Source organism: Mycteria americana, chromosome 6 (genome assembly GCF_035582795.1).
Source record: "Mycteria americana isolate JAX WOST 10 ecotype Jacksonville Zoo and Gardens chromosome 6, USCA_MyAme_1.0, whole genome shotgun sequence".
In the NCBI taxonomy this organism is placed as follows: domain Eukaryota; kingdom Metazoa; phylum Chordata; class Aves; order Ciconiiformes; family Ciconiidae; genus Mycteria; species Mycteria americana.
In genome coordinates this window covers 54,499,156-54,522,019 of record NC_134370.1, presented here as the reverse complement: position 1 = coordinate 54,522,019, position 22,864 = coordinate 54,499,156, and the positions used below count along the sequence as shown (strand labels likewise).

Here is a 22,864-nt window from a genome sequence, read left to right as displayed (position 1 = left end):
GAAAAATGATGATCATTGGTCATTGTAATTATTTTGTTTGTCATTAAAATTATTTTAAGGTTACTGCATTTAATTGGACATGTAACATTGCTGCAAAAGTTAGTGGTTCAACTGAAGAAGAAAATACTCCAGTGTTTCTGTGTGTTGCTCCCAGGTAGGGAGCTAGAACAGGCTCATGTCTAATAAGAGAAAACAGTTTAGGACACTAACATTTCTAACTTCAGCTCTTGTAAAATGAAACATGTTTGAATTAAATTGTCACTTGCATTGCAATGCATTGACCCTCTGCATCTGATTTTTAAAGTTCAGATTCTTCTTTAATGAGTTTTGGCTTGTTAAAGGTACCAACTTTCCAGCCAGTGCATGAGGATTAGCACTGGTGCTTTATTTTTAAGGTGTGTATACAGCACAGCTAGAATTTCATCTAGAGATTTTGTTGTTTTCAAATAATATTTGGTGTTCATCAACCTAATTCTGTGTGATAAAGTATACAATTTTGTAGATTGAAGTGGTACAAACAACAGGAAGTGTGAGGGTAAACTAGTCCCTTGTTACACATAACTTTTTTTAATCTACAGTAGAAAACCAAGGAAAATCAGCATAACTCTCTGACTTTACAGAGTATTATTTTTGAAAGAGTGTTTGTAGGTTTATTTAAAATAGTCTTAATTTTGTTTATTGAAAATTCACAGAGACAAATTTAGTTTAACGGAGTATGTTTAGTGTTTCTATGTGGTATTCTGGGTGGCTAACCCATATTATTTAACCCTCTTAAAGCTATATAATGTAACCAAAATTGTGGGCTCATCTGTAAATTATGCTAAAATTTTAATGAAAAATCAACCTGCAAGCGTTGTCCATCCAAAGTTCCTCTGTTAGTAGCCAGAATTGACATCTAGGGGTTGAACTGTAAATTTACAACCAATACTGTAATAGCTGTCTCTTCATAGTCTGGTCTTGCATTGCTTGTTCCTTGCTATTTAACTAACAAACATGATAATAATCCTCAAGTACTTCCCTGGTATATCAGGGTTGGTAATTCATTGATGCACAGCTTGCATACTTACCACAGACTTTCTAGAGCAGTCTGTAGAATTTGGTATTTTAGTGTAGCTAACAAGATCCTTACTGCGTAACCTTATCTCCTGTACATCATCTATTGAAATTAAGATTTTCTGCATTCTTATTCAGTTGGGTGTCTGTTTTTTCAAGTGGATGAAAAATGGCTTGCCTCTCTCACATGTATTTCATGTGTTGTACTGTAACAGATAGTATCAGTTGCTTTATATTCTCAAAGAGAAAAGGCGCTCCTAATAGTTCAGGGAGCTGCAATTGCATTAGGGGGCAGCAAGTTAAGCATACGCCTATTTTATCTCATTTTCTATCAGGGCTAATAAGTCAATTATGGGGTTTATTTCCACTATTGCTGTGAAGTTTCTAGAAACTTCAGAGTTCAGCTGATCTTTATATTACAGTGTGATGAGAAACTTTTAACTGTATTTTAACTTTCATAGGGGTATTCCTACAACTAAAATGTTACACAAGCCAGTAGTTGGGACCCCACTGTTTGTCTTCTTTTTAGCAGTAGAATGGAAGAAAGCTGTGATAGAGAATCTTCAGAAGTATTTCCTGAATGTGTGATAAAATACTTGAGGGAGTCTTGCCCTTCTGCTCAGTAACTGCTGTTACTAATTTATAAAAGTGTCAGATGAAATAGGGTTCTTCAGCTCTACGGAAACATGTGTTTGGGTAGGGATATCTAATCCTCATAACAGTAATTCATGAACCTCTGGATGAAATGGAATTGAAGTTGTTTGTATTTTGAGTTTTTGTACACATTGTACTGACAGCATGTTTTACAGTGTATAGACGGCCGTAAGCAGTACTTCTCAAATGTCTGGGATCTGTTTTGAACCTTGCTGTGATCAGATTGAGTGTTACGACTTTGAAGTTGTGTTCTGAGCCTCTGACTAATTTGAAGCGTATTCAGATTACATGCACTAGAAGAACATAAAGGCAGGTTAGAGCACTGCTAGAAGTTATATATAGAATGAGTTCAAAGCATTACAAATGCGTTTTGATGACTCTACCCCTTCTATGGCAATAATGAAAGCCAAAGTTTTCTTCGTTTGCATGTCTGTGAGAGTACCACAGATTTGTCAGCAAAATTGACTTTGAATATAGAGGAAGTAGTCAGTGAAGTTTTTCATCTAACAAACTTAACTGGATATTAAAAAAAAGTGCCAGTTTAGTTTTTATTAAAGAGCAACAGATTAATTGCAGCTGTCACCTGGGTTTTTTCATTGTAACTTTAGGAATAGGGGCAGGGGAGGAGAGGCTGAACTGTGATTAGAGACCCTCTAAGTGGTTAATGTTATGAGGAGTGCTTTCTTCTTTCTGTAACTACAGAGGGTACTAAATAGCAATTTACAAGGCTCACTAGTTGTATTCTCGATGTACATGTCATCAAATGTTGATGTTCTGCAGTCTTTATTTGGGGGGGGAGGGGAAAGTCTTTTAAAGTAACTCACGCAGTAGCTCAACTAAAAAATTCATTTGTGTTGAATCCACTTTCTGAAATACCATGCTGCCCAACAGGCAGTGTGCATTTTTTCTGTCAGTTCTGGAGTACCCCTTCAAATTACTGCCAGACCGTAAAGGGCATAATAGATTATTTGGGCTTTAATGACACTGGTACTCTGATATATCAGTTTCAGATTTTAATTGGATACAGATAACCTAATCTTCATCTAGCCGTTGCTGGAATGTAGACTGCAGTTTTAATCCTCAGGGAGACAAAATGATAAAGATATGTTGGGGGAGTTAATTAGTGTTCAGCAGCTTTGACAGTCCAAATAGAGGGTGGGGGAAGCAAAATCTCCTTTTCTATTAGCTTGGTTGAAGAAACTTTCACCTGTTCAAATGTTGCTTCAGGAGGAATCCTAGATTAAAAGCAGTTAAAAAGAGCTTCCTTCATATCTATGTAGACAAGGATTAGGCTGCTTCCGTCCTTGATTTAACACAATTACTTCGTTAAGTGTGACCCTGGCTTAGAGTAGTCTGTGTTCCCATCGTTACTGCTTTAATGCTGTGTATGTGCTGAGCAAAGATCTTCTGTCAAAGTGATTTTACGATGGATTCCATTCTGGACAAATACCCATTCTGCGAACTTGAACAACATTTTTAGGAAGAATCAACTGAAGATCAATGCATGGCATAAGTAATGAAACATCAGAGCAGACAGACACAGGAGACAGAGGCTTTATCTGTTTCTCTGTTCTTCTCTGATGCTGGTGCTTGTTGTTAGATGCCACTTCAATTTCTGTTTACTCTGAGTGACTTTGGCTGCTCTTTTGGCACTGTTGATGAAAGGCTTTTTGACTCAGAGTGCCCAGCACAGGTTATCACATCTGTGGTGGACAGGATGGGAATTTCCATAATTTAGTAAGCTGAGATAGACGTTAAAAGGAACATGACTTTTTCGTAATGAACTGCATACCAGCCATAATTCTGACTAGCCAAACCATACTTACGGCTGTAATGCATATCCAGGCAGAATTCCTTTTCTTCTGTTGCTTCAGGAAGGAAAAGGCATCCTAGTTTGTAGTGAAATCTGGAAGGAGAAAAAGTCCAAAAAGAAATCTCCAGAAGATGTTTCTAAATTTGCTCTGAGGACACCCTGAAATGGTCCCCTTCTTTATACTGCTGGCTTTGCTGTGTCTCATGTTTTCCAGATGTTATCCATTTACGTGAATGATCAGAATGCTAAGTTCAGCTGTAAAATTGGTTACTTCTTGTAATTGCAAAGATTAGAATACTTCTAACATTTTTCAGGCTTCAAAAAATAAGAAAGGATTAGAAAAATGGAGAATAATGTGTTATTTGCTATAAAGTTTCAAAAGTCTGCAGACATTCATTTAGAAATTGTAATTTAATTCAGCTTTGAGACAGGAACTTGCTCTGAATATGAGTTTGTTACTAGGACACTTCAAAAAAGTCAGTGCTTTATATTTTAAATATGCTCTGTTAAAGAAAGGGTTATTTTTATGAATTGGATTTGTTCCTTTTTGTCATTTAATGGGGGGGTGGGGTAGAAGGTTAAAACTAGGAGGTCTTCTTTCTCCCCCCTTCCATCTTCTCTTCCATAATCGAAGAAGAAAAACAAAATCTCTTCAGCTTTAAACTGATAACTAAATTTTAAATGGAATATAGACCTGAAGTGAGCAGTGTTCCCTTTGTGCCTTTTAACTTAGTATACTTTTACTCTTGTTTAGGTGAATAACTAACTACAACTGGTCTAGGATTTTGACTATTTAAAACTTAAGTAACAAACCTGCCACTGATAGAGTATACTATTCAGCTTGTTTTTAAAACATGCAAAGCTGTCATAGAGAGAATTTTCAGATCATGTTATGCATAGTAGTGGGATTTGATGGTGGGTGGTGGTTGTTGTTGGTATTTTTTTAGTTTCAGTCTTATAAAATATATCTTACATAATGGAGGCTATTTACGTGCCTCTCAAATTTTCAGCTACCTCTTAATCAAAGTTAAGTTCCTGGGATATGCTGTGCCAGTCTCTTGACTCCAGCTTCTTCTGCCTTTTTGAATAGTGTCTTGTTGATTGTGAATTTCGGGGGGGGGCAGGGAATTATCTGGACTTTATAGTTTGCTAGCTATGGTGTAACAAATCTCTGTAGGGTTGATGCAAGCCTTTAGAAGACTCTTTAATATATCTGTGAACCTAGACTGCAGTTTGCCAGTCAGAGGGAGATCTCTGGATCACAATTTAAAAAAAAAAAAAAAAAATTACTTATGGTAACTTAACTTCTCTCAGGTGTTATACATCCAGCTTTCATATGCTGTCCCCTCTTTTTCTTCTATTTCAGAGCCTTACTGTTTTGTTCCTTTAACTGTTGAATGACTCAGAGTGGTTGAGGCCATCTTTACACTTAGTTGTAAAAATTGGGATGGATTTGGAGGTATAGGCCAATAGGTCCCAGTACATTATGGTAGATGTGTGCTGGTCAGAATAGTATCACTCAGAGTGTAGTCATACAGGTATCACAGCTCTTAAGAGATGCAACTGTTTCATATAAAAAAAAGCTAACAAAACCATAAAATCTGAACACTTAGCTTAAGGCTGTAACTTAATATAGCTATAGTAGTTCAAGGTGAACTTTAGGTTTGAAATAGCCTTCATTACCTGCATCAAATTTAACTGCATTTCTCAAACAAGAAAATGGTCTTTTGTAATGCAGCTGCTAATTTTTTCTTAATATAAACATGTGTCCTGGTTTCAGCTGGGATAGAGTTAATTTTCTTCCTAGTAGCTGGTATAGTGCTGTGTTTTGGATTTAGTATGAGAACAATGTTGATAACACACTGATGTTTTAGTTGATGCGAAGTACTGCTTACACTTAAGTCAAGGACTTTTCAGCTTCTCATGCTCTACCAACTGAGAAGGCTGGAGATGCACAAGAAGCTGGGAGGGGGCACAGCCAGGACAGCTGACCCAAACTGGCCAAAGGGCTATTCCATCCCATGTGATGTCATGCTCACTATATAAACTAGGGGAAAGCTGGCTGGGCATCAGTCAGTAAGTAGTGAGCAGTTGCATTGTGTATCACTTGTTTTCTGTATTCTATTATTATTATTATTATTTTCCCTTCCTCTCCTATTAAACTGTCTATCTCAACCCATGAATCTTACTTCCCCCCCCCCCCCCGATTCTCTTCCCCCATCCCACTGTAGGGGGGAGCGAGCGAACGGCTGTGTGGTGTTTAGCTGCCTGCCGGGTTAAACCATGACAGTCCTTTTGGCGCCCAATTTGGGGCTCAACAGGTTGAGATAACAACAAATCTGACCAGAGTGCGTTAGAACAGACTTGTTATAAACATTCATTATGTTAGTTTGATAGTTGCCGGTCACTATGTTGATTAATTTTCTCTCAAATTTGTTGTGCCTGTTCTCAGAGTTGTGTTATGTAACACCTTACTTGCAGTATATGTTCCCTGTTGTGCTGTTTATCGCCTCTGGGAGCTGGGTCAAGGTGGTCATTTTGCTGTACTTTGTAACACTGGTTTATGATATTGTGAGACTAATCTGGTATTTCTGCTCAGCATTGCCATCATCTCCGTACTTTGGGAGCCATCTCTCGGAAACTATTAATAATTACACTCTTTTACCTTTTCTCCTCGGGGAGCCAATGTATGGCAGAGACACCTTCCTTTACCTTCCCCTTCTCCTCCAGGCTACTTACAATAGCTCTTGAGAATTTTGAATATCCTTGGGATGTTCAAACCAGCATGTTCCTGTTGCTCCTACTCCTGAATGTGTTTCAGGTCTTGTTTAAAGTTAAACAACTATTCAGGAATACCACCTAGAGATCTACCCTGAGGCTGGATAGTTACGAGTGGCAGGGTGCGTGGGATAGTATGGGCAAGTACCTAGGAGAGTGGGCACCTCCAACGTTTCGGAACTTCACCCCCGAACAAGTGCAGAATCCTGAAAAACTAGTAAAATATTTGGAAAAAGTATGCTGTCACCCTGGCAACTCCAGAGAGACACAAATCACTGCAATGTGCTGGGGCCTGGCCCATGCCTACCGAGCCCTGTTCAACACTATTCAGTATCCCCAAGGGGAAGAGAAGGTCTCTGGATCCGACAACAAAACGGCAGGTACTGCGGCTACTCCAACCCTGGCGGCAGGCAATGTAGCTGAACCAGAGAAGCAACCTGTGCTGGTATCAGTTGCCCCTATACACAAGAAGAAATCTTGGAAGTGAAAGTCAGCTCGTTTAGTAAGGGATGATGAAAAAGCAGGGCCATCACGAGAAGAGGAAGAACTCGTAAACGAGACAGTAACCACCCGATCCTTATCCCTGAGTGAGCTGCGAGATATGCAAAAAGATTTCAGCCATCGTCCAGGCGAGCACGTTGTCATTTGGCTGCTCCAATGCTGGGATAACAGGGCCAGTAGCCTGGAGCTAGAGGGTAGGGAAGCCAAACAGCTGGGATCCCTTCCTAGGGAAGGGGGCATTGACAGAGCAATTGGACAAGGCCCACAGTCCTCAGCCTCTGGAGGCGACTCCTGTCAGGTGTGAAGGAAAGATATCCCTTCAAGGAAGATGTTATATATCACCCAGGCAACTGGGCCACCATAGAGAGAGGTATCCAGTACCTGAGGGAATTAGCCATGCTGGAGGTGATTTATGGTGACCTGGACAGTGAGCAGTTATCCAAAAGTCCAGTGCACACGACCTGTGTGGCGGAAGTTGGTATGGAGTGTACTGTCATCGTATGCCAACTCATTGGCAGTACTGACCTGAAAAGATGGAGAGGAACCAACACTGGATGAATTGGCTGTCCATCTCTGGCAATACGAAGAAAGTATCTCTTCCTCCCTTGTCTCAGCTGTGGAGAAACTGTCCCAGGAGGTCCAGCAACTCAAAGAGGATAGGTCTTACTCCCCACCTGTACAGACCAGTATCTTGGCTATTAGGAGTAAGCATTCCTCTGCCCAAGAGAGAGGATAAAGAGAGTACACACCACGGGGCACCCTATGGTTTTACCTGCGTGACCACAGAGAGGACATGAGGAAGTGGGGTGGAAAACCTACCTCGACCCTAGAGGCGTGGGTACATGAGTTGCAAGGTGTCGTGGTTTAGCCCCAGCCGGCAACTAAGCACCACGCAGCCGCTCGCTCACTCCCCCTTGGTGGGATGGGGGAGAGAATCGGAAGAGCAAAAGTAAGAAAACTTGAGGGTTGAGATAAAGACAGTTTAATAGGTAAAGCAAAAGCCACGCACGCAAGCAAAGCAAAGCAAGGAATTCATTCACTACTTCCCATGGGCAGGCAGGTGTTCAGCCATCTCCAGGAAAGCAGGGCTCCATCACGTGTAATGGTTACTTGGGAAGACAAACGCCATCACTCCAAATGTCCCCCCTTCCTTCTTCTTCTGCAGCTTTATATACTGAGCATGACGTCATGTGGTATGGAATAGCCTTTTGGTCAGTTTGGATCAACTGTCCTGGCTGTGTCCCCTCCCAGCTTCTTCTGCACCTGGCAGAGCATGGGAAGCTGAAAAGTCCTTGACTAGTGCAGCAACAACTAAAACATCTCTGTATTATCAACACTGTCTTCAGCACAATCCAAAACATAGCCCCACACCAGCCACTACAAAGAAAACCAACTCCATCTCAACTGAAACCAGGACACAAGGAAAAACAATCACAAATGGGGGTTCTTCCAGGAAAATTGCTGCTGCAGTTTGCAGTGGATGGTTCCCCAGACAGAGTAGAAGGACTGATATCACTTCTGATCTTAGTAAAGGGACTTCTGACTTGTGTTTACAAGAAGTGAGTAATGAATACTGTGACCAGGACTAGAGGGGCCCTGCCTCCAGCCAGGTGGAGGAAAAGGACAATGGGGTTTACTGGACTGTGTGGATTTGATGGCCTGGCACATCAGACCCACAGGAGTATAAGGCTCTAGTGGACACCAGTGCACAGTGCACCCTAATGCCATCAAGCTATATAGGGGCAGAATCCATCTATATTTCTGGAGTGACAGGGGGATCCCAATAGCTAACTATATGGGAGGCCAAAGTGAGCCTAACCAGGAATGAGTGGGAAAAGCACCCCATTGTGACTGGCCCGGAGGCTCCATGCATCCTTGGCATAGACTACCTCAGGAGAGGGTATTTCAAGGACCCAAAAGGGTAGCGGAGGGCTTTTGGTATAGCTGCCTTGGAGACGGAGGAAATTAAACAGCTGTCTACCTTGCCTGGTCTCTCAGAGGACCCTTCTGTTGTGGGGTTGCTGAGGGTCGAAGAACAACAGGTGCTGATTGCCACCACTATCAATGCACCAGCGGCACTATTGCACCGACCGAGACTCCCCGATTCCCATCCATAAGCTGATTTGGCAACTGGAGAGCCAGGGAGTGGTCAGTAAGACTCGTTCACCCTTTAATAGTCCCATATGGCCAGTGCAAAAGTCTAATGGACAGTGGAGACTAACAGTAGACTATCGTGGCCTGAATGAAGTCACGCCACTGCGGAGTGCTGCCATGCCAGACATGCTGGAACTTCAATACGAACTGGAGTCAGAGACAGCCAAGCTGTATGCCACAACTGATATTACTAATGCGTTTCTCTCCATCCCTTTGGTGGCACAGTGCAGGCCACAGTTTGCTTTCACTTGGAGGGGTGTTCAGTACATCTGGAATCGGTTGCCCCAGGGGTGGAAACACAGCCCCACCATTTGCCATGGACTGATCCAGACGGCACTGGAACAGGGTTAGGCTCCAGAACACCTGCAATACATTGATGGCATTGTATGGGGCAATGCAGCAGAAGAGGTTTTTGAGGAAGGGAAGAAAATAGTCCAAATCCCTCTGAAAGCCAGTTTTGCCATGAAATAAAGTATGGTCATGTTAAGCTTAGAAGTGCCTGCTGGAATAAGAAAAGCCACACGTGAATACCTGACTTCATGAATAATATCTGGGATGTCTGACTTGTTGACAGCCTCATGAGATGAATTTTGAGCTGTTGTATACAGTGGCAGAGACATTACCAGCTGATAGCACAGAAAGGAAGATAGTACTTCTCAAGTACTTAATGTTATTTCCAAATGAACTGCTGCTTACAGTCCTTGTATCAGTGCACTCTACATGATTAAGTAAACTGAATCTGCTGATAATTTTGGTTTTTTGTTGTTTGGGGTTTTTTTTCCCTCACCTGTTCATTAAAAATTGCTGCTGGTATGTTTCTGACAAAAAGTCACTACCATTATTCACTCATCTTGCAGGGGTAAAAATGGAATGCAGAACCCCTACTGTGAAGGTGGTCCTTGGTATCTTAACTACCTTTCTGCTTTCCTGTATGAAAAGCACCGGTGCTTGAAGTGCCTGTAGGGTATATCATTGGAGACTGGTGTTTTGTTCACTGCTTGTACCTCTTAATATGCAAGGAAGTTGGTGAATGCTTGAATATAGAGTGTATGTAGAGTTGCCTGTGACTTTAGATGCAAGTTTTGAGTGTTACTTTTTTTATCTGCCTCTAAATTTGAAGTGTGTCTGAAGATGTTCAGTTGTTTTGGGTAAGATAAGGATATTGGCTGTTTTTTCTGGACTGAGTATTAGCCTTGTTTCTTCTGTGGTACCAAAAACTTATATTTCAGAATCTATAGCAAGTCCTTTTTGTAACTTCACGCCTAGCTTTTAAGTATTTTGTTTACAAAAATAGGTACATTTATGGCGATTTATACAAAGTAGGTTGAGATTTTGAGACTTGGGAAGTGAGACCAAGCAATATGTAATGCAGATGTGGAGAGATTATAATAGAGGATCGAGTCGCACTTCTGTTTTGCTTCTGGTTATGTTTAGAGAGCTCAGAGTGGTGGTGTGTTATGCTGTCAGTTGGAATTGTATGCTCAAGTTGAGGAGTCTAAATAATAAGTGATTCAATAAAAGCAAAAGGATCTTAAATTTTACAAAGTGAACAGTAAAATACTGAAACTGTTCTGAATAGGTTTAACTTAACGTCTGCTGTTTGAATAGGTACCAGACATGGCGGGCTACCCTCACATCCGTTACATTTCATCGGGATTGGATGGAACATCATTCAGAGGCCCTTTCAGGGGCAATTTTGAGGTTTGTAATAGAATAAAACTAGATATATGTCATAATGTGTCATGAGGGAATATGGGGAGGGTGTATGGTAGAGCTAGTTCTATATATACATGTAAAAGAATCATAAAGAAAATACCCTTTATTTATAGAATGACCTCACTATCATGAACTGGCATAAAAGCATATTGAAAAGTCAGTCAATAAAAGGTGCCCTGGACAATATAGGCTTAGGTGCTTATTAACTGACAGTACATCTTGCTCTGCCCACCATCCCAGTTAGTAGGATGTAGTATTCACGTGATACGGTAAAAAGTAGTGGTGTCTCTGAATAACTGTGCCAGGATCCTCCTAGTGAGGGTGAAACTTGACAACTTTAAAAGTGCTGTCCTGTTTGTTATGTAGCGCAGGAATTGAAACTGAGGGAAGGAAAAAAAAAAAAAAGAAGAGAAAATAAAAGGTATCAGATGCAGAGAGTTAATGACCTAGTCCACCGAAAACATCTTCAGTGACATGTCATGGTTCTAATAAACTCATTGCTGGAGAAAAATAAATCAGTCATTGTATTTCAACTTAAGCAACTTCTTTTTTTTCTTCTAAGCCTTAATGACTGTTAGAAAGCAAATATATACATACAGAGTGCATTTTAATTGCATTTTCCTCATTAGACACACAAGTATGTGTGAACATACTAATAACCATTCCTAGCTGACAAACAGTTTTAATTTTTTTAGTAGTAAAGTAGTGTTTCCCTATAATTTAAAATACCAGGCAGTGTTGTGTGGGTTTTTCTACTGAAACCCATCCCTTTTCCCACACAACATACTCTTTTTTTTTTTTTTTTTTCCTTTTCCTTTTCCTTTTCCTGTATTTGAACAGGTTGGGAATTGAGAGTTTGTCATTCTGCAAATGGGTTAGAATAATATTTGCTCAAGGTAGTTGAAATAACAGTTCTTATACTGTTTATTCCTTGATAATTTTTTAGGAGCTGATTCATTTGGAGGAACGATTAGGCAATGTTAATCGTGGAGCAACACAGGGAACTATAGAAAGATGCACATATCCGCATAAATACAAAAAGGTGAGGATTTCTCAAATGGTGGTCTGTAATATTTCTTTGAAAATGTGATGACATTTATGTTGAACTTAAATCTGCAGAAATGTCAGCTTCAAAGAGTGCATGTTTTCTGTACCTTGCAATTTCAAGGATTGTAAGCAAAGCATACAATGTCACTTATTTCACAAAGAAAATTAAAAATTTGGTCCCTAGATAAAGAGCTACTGTAATGTGATAAACAAAAGTGGTTTGATATGATTTCATAACTTGTCCAGCAGTTATGAATAGCCTTGTGAGCAATGAAATAACTATTGGTAATAGCTAAATTGTCAACAGGCTTCAGTGATAACTTGTCAAATAAAGTAAGACTTTATTTTTGCAATAAATTGTTCATGATGCTTACCTGCTTGGTATGTATCATTTTAACCTTTACTCTGATCACATTAGGAAGACCGGGACACTAGGAAGTTTTGAATCTGGTACAGAATTTTGGCAACTTAGGTTGTCTCTCAATTGGAGTTTATTGTATCATAACCATAATATAGAATCCCATCCACATTTACATAGTGTTCTTTCATGCTTGATAAATAGTGACTTAAGATACTAGGTTTGAAAGGATTTTTTTTTTTTTTTCCTCTTCATGGACGAAATGAAGATATTTATACATAGACAACAAGTAAAAGGACTGGTTGCAACAATATGAAATTAATATATTCACAGTCCAGTAGATTTTTTAATTAATGATAGTTAAATAAATCTGAAATGTCCTGTGATTATGCTCCAAGTGCTAGTTCTTGATTCATTTTGGTTCAGATATATTTGAATAAATATTATGAATTTTTTTCAAAGAAGTATGTGTTGAATATGTATTAAAAACAGATTTTACTCAGTTTGTCAATAATGTCATCTCTACTAATAAGGTAACAACTGATTGGTTCTCACAGAGGAAACTGCACTGCAAGCAAGATGGGGAGGAAGGAACAGAAGAAGACACAGAGGAAAAGTGTACCATCTGTTTGTCTATATTGGAGGAAGGTGAAGATGTCAGGTAAATAGTACCACTGAATATCAGAATATAATGCTAATGTTCTGGCTTTGAGACCATACTTGAATATGGTACACTACTCTTTGCAATATTCCCTAGGTTAACAGTTACAATTAAAGACACTCTGTCATTGAACCAATAAATAAAACAAGTTTCAGTTCAAAATACACATTGTTCAGTCTGTGTTGTCTTCGGGTAGAATGTAGGTTATTTGCTTATGGTCTTCCATAAGGTGACTGTCCTACAACGTGAGCCCAAGCTGATACCCTGAATTGATCAGGATTGTCAGTTTTAGTTTTTCTGGAGTAATGGTACTTCAGCTAGAACAGGTTTAAATCAGTGTAATACAGCAGAAGCTAGCTGATGCTTGACTTTGTTGCCCATATCCATTTCTTCTTGGAACTAGATAAAACGCAGGTTCAACTGGAAAGGCTAGTGAAACTTGTGGAAAAACATGCACATGCAAAAATAGACACCTCAATAGCAAACCCCACATTACTGTTTTTCCAATGGGTATGTTGATATGGAAATGCTGTATTAACACTAATTTTTTTCTGTTCTGATGACAGGCGCCTTCCATGTATGCACCTTTTCCACCAAGTATGCGTAGATCAGTGGTTGATTACTAACAAGAAGTGCCCCATTTGCAGAGTGGACATTGAGGCTCAACTACCTAGTGAAAGTTGACACCGCTTTCCAGAACTCTTGTCCTCCCTCTCGCTCCCTCTCATTCTTCCCGGTACTGCAGTCAACCAAAGATGGCATGACTTACCTGCGCAGATTTGGAAGCATTGAACCTAGAGTGCTGGCTCTGCTATATGGTACAACTAATGCTAGACCTACAGTTTATGTAGAAAACAGTTGAGTTTCAGTGTATTTATAAGACTTTTTTTAGGTTTTACATTTTTTTCTTTTAAGTCATTACTGTATTTTTGCATGGTTCCTTGTATTGCATTTGTTTGCACATATTATGGGCTTTGTGACCCCAAACTTGCAGGCAAGATTAGCTGCTTTAGTAAGTAGAATTGTGTGGTCTCTTTTTTTTTGTTTTGTTTTGTTTGTTTTACATAGTATCGAGCTTTGAAAGTATGATTTCACTCATTACTAACCTCGGATTCCTTAATTTAATCAATCATATATTTTAGTTTAAATGTATAAAGATCATCTAGAAAAGGATAATATTATGTATTGAGACATTCCTTAATTAGGAAAAAATGGCTGCTGTATATTTACAACATCAGTTCTGAGTCAAATAACATCCTTAATACTGGGAACAGAATATAAACTATATTCAGTTTAACTGATGCATATAGCATACTCATCACCAGAGTTTTTGTCTGATCAGATTTTTGTGTTCGTTTTTAAAATTTCAGCACAATGCAGATATATTTGAATGTCAATATTAAACATTTAGACTGCTGTTCAGATTGTATTTATCATTTTCTTCCTATGTCTAGAAATTTGAATCCCTAACTTAAATATTTGCTGCTGTGAAACAGCTCTAGTGAACACTAAATGTTAATTTCAGTTAGTTGGATTGTAGATACTTGCAGATTGAAAGAATTATTAGGGAAATGGAAAAAGAGCTTAGAATCTGTTTGGTCTTCTGCTAAGTTAAGTTGAAGTATCTGCGCACATTGAGGGGGTTTTTTGGTTTGTGGGTTGGTTTGTTTGTTTAATATAAAACCATTCAATAAGGACTTAGAGCTGCAGGGTTTTGGTTTTTTGGTGTTTTGGTTTGGTTTTTTTTTTTGGCAGATATACATGCATTCATAGAACTTATAAGGATTCCAGGCTTGTCTTGGGATTTTTATTAGTTTTAAAGTTAATAAAGTTAGCTAAATCCACTTGTCTCTTGTTTTATTTTTGTTAGTAAATTGAAAGCCTGTAAATTTCTGTAGAAACTGAGACACAAATTATGTGGTTACCTAGTTTTTGCCTTGATCGTAGATTTCCTCTTTATAAATTACCAACAGTCCATCACTGATTGAAATATTTTCTATAGTTAAGATTTGCTAATATAGTATATAGAATTAAGTTATAATGTACTAACATTTCGCCTTTGGAGGAGGTTTTAATCCACGTCAGGATTCAAGTTGCTCATCAACATTCTTTCACATATAATAGATTATAGTTTATTTAAATGTGCTCAACATTAAAAATGCAGATGTGCAAAAACATTGAGACAGTATTACTGTCACTTTGGAAAAGATGTTCCTCGGGGATCATATATGAACATGTCAATAAGCTTGCATTAAGCCACCTGCTTTGTAAGTGGATTGAATAATAAATACCTTCAGTTTCTCCTGTCTTTGTCTTTCATAATCAGATTAAGTGTAAAATGGTTTACAGTAAACCTAGAAGATGAACTGTTATGTTTACACTAAAAAAAGTGATCCATTTATAAATATTACCTTATCTAATTTGATGCCTGTTTTTGTCTGGTTAAAGCTGCTTCCCTTTTATTTTTTTTTTGATCTGTTAGGAGTAGCATTTGCCAGTGCAGTGTCTATTGCTGGCAACAAACTTAACACCTCTGGCACTGAGACTTTAAGTGGAGAGAAATTTTATTCCAGCGTGTGCGATAAATGGACACTCTCAAGCTTAATTGCATTGCTAAAACTGAACTTAAAACCACTTTGTGCTTGTACGATGGGGGATATGGGAGAGAGGCAACACGTGACTTGACTGCTTCAAAACCTGACATGGTTTAATGCTAAACCTTCTTGAACATTATGGCTGTAGGAAACCGAAAGTGAGTATGAAGTTGAAGCTGCATTGGTAAAAATTAATAAAAGTAACTGGAAGGACTGAACAGATGCTTTCTGTTCTTCAGTGACTGTTGAAAAGGAGGGAAGTTAGTTGACCACTGATGCTTGAAGTCTGATAATACTCACTTTTAAAAGTTTCCAAGAAGGTACTTGAGAGACATGGGACAAAAAAAAATGGGCCTCTGAAATAATTGAGACCCTGGGTATGTGACAGAATCTATTTTGGCTTCCTTACGGGACAAAGAAGCACAGGTTTGGGGGATTTTTTTTTTTTTTTTTTTTTTTTTTTTTTAAGGAAATCTCCTATGCACCTGATTTGGGTGCTTGGTACTAGAGGTATTTTAGTGGTCCATGAATTGACTTGTTTTATAACTGCTACTGATATTGTCTTGCTTTTAAATGTATGCATAACATTGTAATGTGATGTTAAACACTTAGGTATTTGCCAGGAGTCACAGTGTTCTGATCTTAACATGCTATTGCAGGGGCTAATAAAGCTGCAGCCTACTTCTATTCCAGAAAGTTGTGACTTAACCATAATTTAAGGGAAGGAAAAAGAATAGGCTTTTGATTTTGAAAATCTCCACCACTTACTGTGCTTTATATGCTTAGATGCATTGCCTTAAGTTTTCTGCAGCATCTTTGACTTTGAAGATAAGATTCTCAACAGTATGCATCAAATTACTTTTCATATAAAATTCCATTGTCAAAATAAATCCTTTTGTATGCAATAAATAAAATGTTAGACTGGTATCATTCAAAATCTGTTTCTTATGCAAGTTTTTTTTTTCCTTTTGCCTTGTTTTGCCTTTCTAAGTCTTGATCTGTAAAAATTCTTTTGCATGCATGTATTCTTACAGCTACTGCCTACGAAAAAATTCTCTTGGTGAAGGATCAACATTTAGCCACAGTTAAATATGTTGATAAACAGAACCATCTGGAACTTAGGAATTCAGGATAACTGCCCTTATGAAGGATATCAAAATATTAACTTATGCATATGTGAGTAAACATATAATGCCAATTTTGGGAGATTGCAGTATAGTTGTAATTAGACTTTTCTGTCAGTTTAGGCAACTAGAGTTGAATTTGAGAAGTAGAGTTGAAGAGCTGAAGTTCCTGAATCTCAGGACTAGTTATTAAGCTGACTGTTACTAGCTTGTTAGCTGACATGCCTTCCTAAAGGCATAGGTGAAACTTAAAATAAAAGCTGTAACATGCATCTGTTTGGACTAGTTTCCCACACTACAGAGTACTGAGTTGCGCTTTTGAATGAGGTAAGCCACCTCCGCAGGTACTCTGACTGGTTCTGTAGTATTTAAGGTTTGGTCCAGCGGGTACAGGAGCTCCTGCAGGCGGCTATGCTTCCAGCCGGCTGCCATCAATAAACTTGATGAGAAGCTTCCCGCGCCTCGCGTGCTTCATTGCCTCTCAGCAGCCGAGAGCGCCTGGGATAAGTGGCAGTTGCAGCACGGCTTTTAGCTACCCAGACTCTCGCCATCAAGTGTTTTTGGCGATAGTCGGCGCAGCTGTATGTACTTTTCAAGGTAAAATCTCTTGTTTTGTGACCTTGCGTTCGTCTAAACATGAGGTGAGGCAGCCGCACCGCTCCCCCACTCCTGCCGTCGCGCATGCGCCGCCGTCTCACAGGGCGGGGCTTGCCGGAGGTTGTTCAAACCGTTTCCTGTTTGGGAGGGGCCTGAGGAGGTGGACCAATCGAGCACGTGCATTGTACGAAGCTGCCCAATAGGAGAGCGGGAGGGGCTTTAAAGGGAGCCGCGGCGGCATCGGGCAGTAGTCGGTGGTGTGGCTGGAGCGTGAAGCGGTTCTACGAGGAGAGGCGCGAGCGGCTGCTGTACCCACTTGTCTCCGTCCCGATGGCTCCGCCGCGCCGTGCCGCTGTGAGTACTGCCGGCGCTGCGGGTGGGGGACGGGAGTCGGTCCGGCGGCGAGGGGCTGAGTCGCCCACAGGCCCTGCCGCTCTTTCGCCTCAGGCAGCGAAACGCTGGGGCCGCGGTGCGAGCCGGCGGGAGAGGGCTCTGCCCTGCAGTAAGGGGGGAGCGGCTCTCAGCGGCGTATCTGGCCGGGAGACCCCCTTGTGCTTTTGCAGGTACGGGCGGCGGGCGGAGTGGAGCGGGGCCGGCGGCTGGGCTGCGGGGCGGAGGAGACTGAAGCCGGGCTGAGCTTGGAGGGAGCGGTGGTGAGGGGGTGCGCGCTGCCCTCGTCCCCCGGGGTTGGAGGGCACGGGCGCTTCACCTGGCACTGCCCTCAGCTTGCACCCGGCCTTGGCCGCCTGCTCCTCCCCCTCGAAGTGTGGGGAGGGTGTGTGGGAGAGGGGGAAAACCAAAGCTGCTTAACGGGAAGGTGCAGGAATGGAATACGAGAACCTCTTTTTCACGGTGACTGTCTAATGGTTTAAACTAAACTCCACGAGCACCTCTTGAAACACGGTGCTTTCTTTGTGTAACAAAAGATGTTTATTTTTGAATAACATAACTTTTTTTATTTATGTGGCATGTATGCAACAAAGAAATTGCTTTGTTCATCTTCATGGGAATACTGCTGTGGTTACAAAATGTGTAAATACAGTAAATAGCTAAGTAGCAGGTAAGCACTCTAACGTTAAAAAGTTGTCAGTGAGGAAGAACGAGATAGGGTGCATTGCTCTAATCTTGCAACGCAGTTTCAGAGAGTTCCTCTGAGCATGTGTGAAAGGGTAGGAAATAAAAACTGGTTGAGTAATGGACAGCATGCACAGAGGTACACCGGTGCAGTGGTGGTAAGTATATAGTGGAGTTAGGCATCTGAAAATTAAATAATAGTTGGTCTCTGACTCCTAAACTGCAATTTTATTGTTTTAGGTCACTAGAGGGGTGGAGAATGCTGTGACTGAACTTAAAAGTAAAGCCAAAACTCACCTTACTGGCAAAAGGGGTGCTTTGGAAGAAATAGGAAATAAAGTTGCAACAAGAGGAACGCATGTAGCTAAGGTAAAGGAACATTTGAAATCTATCTATAAGGAAAAGATGGATTGCTAGCTCTGTATTAACAGTAATTGTTTTCACTACAGAAAACAGAATGTTCCAAAGCATCCATAAAGCCTACAAAAGGACCTAGTAAGACGACAAATGCAATTGTACCGCCTAAACCTCCGGCTGCTATGAATCGAGCAGTCAAAGAAACTGTTGTTCCAAAGGTAGGAAGTAATGATGCTGTTCTGATTCTTAATTTGATTTGTAACTTAGAGCTCTAACTTCAGAATAGTTTATCTGTAGATGTATCTCATTTCCCTGTTGAAAAAGCAAAGCCTCTGTACTGAGGTTTTCATTTAATGCACGTTGTGCTTAAAGGCTAACATTAAAGTGGCAGAACTAGCCGTTGAAGTACTGGATGAAGTTTCTGCTTTAGCTGGCAATTACTAGAAGGTCTTCTGATTTTGTCTGTACGGCATCTTGGTGAAAGCTTGCCACGTTAGAATGTAAGCTCAGATTCAACTTCTTTTATCTTAAGAAATTGTATTAGTAACTGGAAAAATGTGGAAATAAAGGAACACTGTAGGCTAAACAGTAGATATGTAAGCACTATGATCTGTTCCTTAGGTTCTGTCTCCTGTTCCTATGGATGTATCTATGCAAGAGGAGGATTTGTGTCAAGCCTTCTCTGATGTGTTGCTGAACAATGTAGAAGACATTGATGCTGAGGACTGGGGGAATCCCCAGCTGTGTAGTGACTACGTAAAAGATATTTATCTGTATCTGAGGGAGCTTGAGGTATGACATACTGAGTCTGTGCTTCTGCAGTGTAGTGTTAATCTTGTTGCTCACACAGCTTTTTCTCCCAACAGGTGAAGCAGTCGGTCCGCCCGCATTACCTTGACGGGAAGACGATCAATGGGCGTATGCGTGCAATTTTAGTTGACTGGCTTGTCCAGGTCCACTCAAGATTCCAGCTTTTGCAGGAAACACTGTATATGTCTGTTGCAGTTATCGATCGCTTCTTACAAGTAAGATATTTTTGAACTCATGTTTTAATTAGGAGACTTGTTCAATGACTATGCTTTTAAAGGAGTTCAGGATTTATCCTTTCTTTATAAATCTAAGAACCTATGAAATCTGCTCTTTGTGCAAGAGCTCTATAATGTAGCATCTTAATTCTGAGGCTGCAGTCCTCTTTGAGCCTGTCATTATAGGGACACTTCTGACTCAAAACGGAAAATCTCATTTATGTTATAAGAATGAGTACTGTCATACTGGTATTTTAAACTGATAAATTAGAATTTGTTTATCTAGAGTTTGACATTGTGGGGTCTGCTTTTTAAATTCCTACATTGCAGAGTCATCTAGTCCCTCGTGGGAGGCTTCAGCTGGTGGGTGTAACAGCACTGTTTCTAGCTTCAAAATACGAAGAGATACTATCTCCTGATATATCAGACTTTGTTTACATTACTGACAATGCCTACACCAGTGATGAAGTTAGAGAAATGGAGATTATGATTCTGAAGGAGTTAAATTTTGATTTGGGACGACCTCTTCCAATTCACTTCTTAAGAAGAGCATCAAAAGCTGGGGAGGTGGGTACTTGTCCTCATTATCTAGAACTTTCCTGTATGTGTAAAGTCTTATCAGGATTGCTTCTGGCATTTTTATCACGTGATCATGCTTGCTTTCTGCTTACATGCTGGACCAAGAAATATTCAGCTATGAAACTCCACCATGTGGAGTAACATGACAACATCACTGTGGCAGCCAGCAGTGGCTCACGTTTGTATTTACTGGGGCCTGTGCTCGGTCTTAGTGGCAGTAATTTTACTGTTGGAGTAAAGTGAACATACCTAGAGCAGAACCCTTGCTTTTAGAGTAATCTTTTGTCTGGTGATCGGGGTATTCCCTAGCAAAAGAGGAGCAGTGTGGCAGTTCTTCATAATTTTTGGATGCAAATATGGTATTACTTAAGAATCTAAAGCTAAGCTTTCTCTTTGACCTGACCCTTTTTTCCCACCTCAGTAGTTTCACTCGAGTGAACTGCCCACACTTGAAGTGGGCTTCAGTTACCTCAACAGACCACTAGGTAACTCTTGAAGTTAGCTTGCTGCTTTAATAAGGGTCTCCTTAAGCCATTTTACACTTCTCCCTGCCCCCCATAGTGTATTACAGAGGGAGCACTTGTATCCCTAGTTGGGCACAGCAGTGCCTGATACTGCAGTTTTCTGTTAAAATCCCTCACTTGACTTTGTGTCTAAATTCCAAAGGGCTGCTAGACTAGATGGGTTTGGACTCTGGTCTCGATTTTGAGATGAGTGCCTGTTAAGACAGTATGGTCCCTAGGCCTCAATAAAGATTTTGTTGACTATTTTTGTTTTGTCAGTTAATGAATACAATAAACAATCCTGAATTATTGTGATAAGATGAAGTGAAACTTTGTGAATTAACAAGCTCTCAATCTGGTAGGCCGATGCGAAGCAACATACACTAGCGAAATACCTAATGGAGCTGACACTGACAGACTATGATATGGTTCACCATCGTCCTTCAGAGATTGCAGCTGCTGCGTTATGCTTGTCCCAAAAGGTTCTGGGACATGACAAATGGGTAAGTCTTTTAACCAAACTTGTTGTTAGGAGGTTTTTTTTTTTTCCTTCAGCTGATTGAATTGAACCATTAGAACAACTACTTCAGAAACTTGCATTTAGGTCTGTAATAATGCTGGTGGATCAAATGACAGTTGGACAGCTGCAGGTAGAAAAAGGAATATACTGCTAAAAACTTTGCTACCTTTTTCTATGTGAACACTGGTATGAAAGGATTTTTCTCTAGAAAGTATTGAGTTACAGAAGGCCACACTGTAAATAAAGGTAGATTTTCATAATTCTCACAGTACATGAAGTATAATGAAATCATGGGCCACGAATAGCAAATTGTAATTCAACTAGTGGTTACTCTTGCAAGGGTTGCTTCTTCTATCCTCTGCGCAGTGTAGAAATGCAGTTCTTGGCATTGATGTGTCCAGGCTTCTGCTGCACGCCAGAAGTTATTCTGGATCTGTCGCCTAAACTTGACAGTACTACAGTTCCTAGCACTCAAGGCTAGCGCATGAAGCTTAGGGCGTTTGCTGCCTGAAGTGATTGTGCCTTGAGCAGCAATCCCCGCTTCATAAACCTCACATTTCTTACCGTAATGCTGCAGGGTACAAAGCAGCAGTACTACACTGGGTATACAGAAGATGGTCTTGTGATGACTATGAAGCATATGGCCAAGAATGTCGTCAAAGTAAATGAGAAGTTAACAAAATTCATTGTAAGTATAACTACTTAAATCTTCTTCTTAATGTTTTAGAAATACCTTTGCTGCATATTGTGGCTCCTTAGGTAAATGTTCTGTATGTTATCTTAAAGCACATGTTATTCTGACAAGCCTGTGAGAGGATGTTGCATTACTACTAACCTCTAAACATTTTAGACAAACTGTGCTCTTGCTACTTTGCAAGCTGATCCACTTCTAACCTTGTTTGTTTGCTTGTTTTCCAAGCAGTCAGGCTCACTGACCCAAAATTATCTGCCTGAACCTAAATACTGTATATGTAAATCTTTTGTAACACTGTTTCTCTACCTCTGCAGGCTGTAAAGAACAAGTATGCAAGTAACAAACTACTGATGATCAGCACAATCCCTCAACTGTACAGCGAGATAATCAAGGACCTGGCTTTATCGCTCTTATGATATAACCCTAGGCAGCCAAGTCCTGATGGTGTATGCACTTTGGCCTCATTTGCCTATTCAGGCAAAACTACTGCTCCTTGTACATAGCATTCCAGCCTTACCACAGACATTTCAGACTCACTCAGAAGGTGAAATTTTAAACTTGCTTTGTAATACAACTCTACCTAGAAATAAAGCTCCTCTCTTTTAAAAAAAAAAAAAAAAAAAAGTACCATGACTGTGACTCTTTCGGGCACTACCTAGACACGTCTGCAGTCTAATGTCCAAGCAGGACATTTGCCTAAATACGTGATCGATAACAACTTGCAGTTACATGTGGGCGATTATTCTCAGTGGTTGCTTCCAATGAGAATCTCCAGGCTTTATAGTGGGTTACATTCAGTAACTTCTTGTTTTCACTCTTAAGGTAAGAAAGAGCAGGCAGACAAGACAGTTCATCTTTTCTTGGTGTACCTTAAAGGGTACTAAATATGTACTTTATTTCAGTGTCTTGTCCCAAAGAAGTATACAGGAATTTTTTTTTTTGTAGTTTGTTGCCTTCAACTTTGGGGAAGAAGTAGGCTGGCTGTAACAGGTATTAGCCTTGTAAATCTTTGGGTTTAGGTGAACATAAGATGACAATGTGTTCTCTGTGTACCTGAACAAA

At 40.2% G+C, this 22,864-nt stretch overlaps 2 protein-coding genes across 3 annotated transcripts in view; both read left to right on the top strand.

The window, feature by feature from the left end:
- The window catches only part of RNF111 (ring finger protein 111), a 65,376-nt gene extending 50,797 nt beyond the window's left edge, over nt 1-14,579 (top strand). For both annotated transcript variants that reach the window (XM_075505904.1, XM_075505905.1), the window contains exons 11-14: nt 10,562-10,654; nt 11,616-11,711; nt 12,608-12,735; nt 13,302-14,579. In XM_075505904.1, coding sequence (XP_075362019.1) covers nt 10,562-10,654; nt 11,616-11,711; nt 12,608-12,735; nt 13,302-13,419 — 435 coding nt within the window. In that variant the 3' untranslated portion in view covers nt 13,420-14,579. The remainder of the gene's footprint in view (nt 1-10,561; nt 10,655-11,615; nt 11,712-12,607; nt 12,736-13,301) is intronic.
- A 2,683-nt stretch (nt 14,580-17,262) lies between these two features.
- On the top strand, nt 17,263-22,424 carry CCNB2 (cyclin B2). Its single transcript, XM_075505894.1, has 9 exons — nt 17,263-17,404; nt 18,365-18,493; nt 18,574-18,699; nt 19,103-19,273; nt 19,348-19,506; nt 19,837-20,073; nt 20,951-21,091; nt 21,686-21,796; nt 22,117-22,424. The coding sequence occupies exons 1-9, from the start codon at nt 17,381-17,383 to the stop codon at nt 22,216-22,218; spliced, it is 1,200 nt and encodes a 399-aa protein (XP_075362009.1). The 5' UTR covers nt 17,263-17,380; the 3' UTR covers nt 22,219-22,424.
- The last annotated feature ends 440 nt before the right edge of the window (nt 22,425-22,864 follow it).

Bases quoted from the DNA above. Each gene is read 5' to 3' on its own strand.
- CCNB2 (XM_075505894.1), top strand. From the start codon at position 17,381: ATGGCTCCGCCGCGCCGTGCCGCT. The intron at 17,405-18,364 runs GTGAGTACTGCC...TTATTGTTTTAG, and splicing joins CTCCGCCGCGCCGTGCCGCT to GTCACTAGAGGGGTGGAGAA. The intron at 18,700-19,102 runs GTAGGAAGTAAT...TCTGTTCCTTAG, and splicing joins AAGAAACTGTTGTTCCAAAG to GTTCTGTCTCCTGTTCCTAT.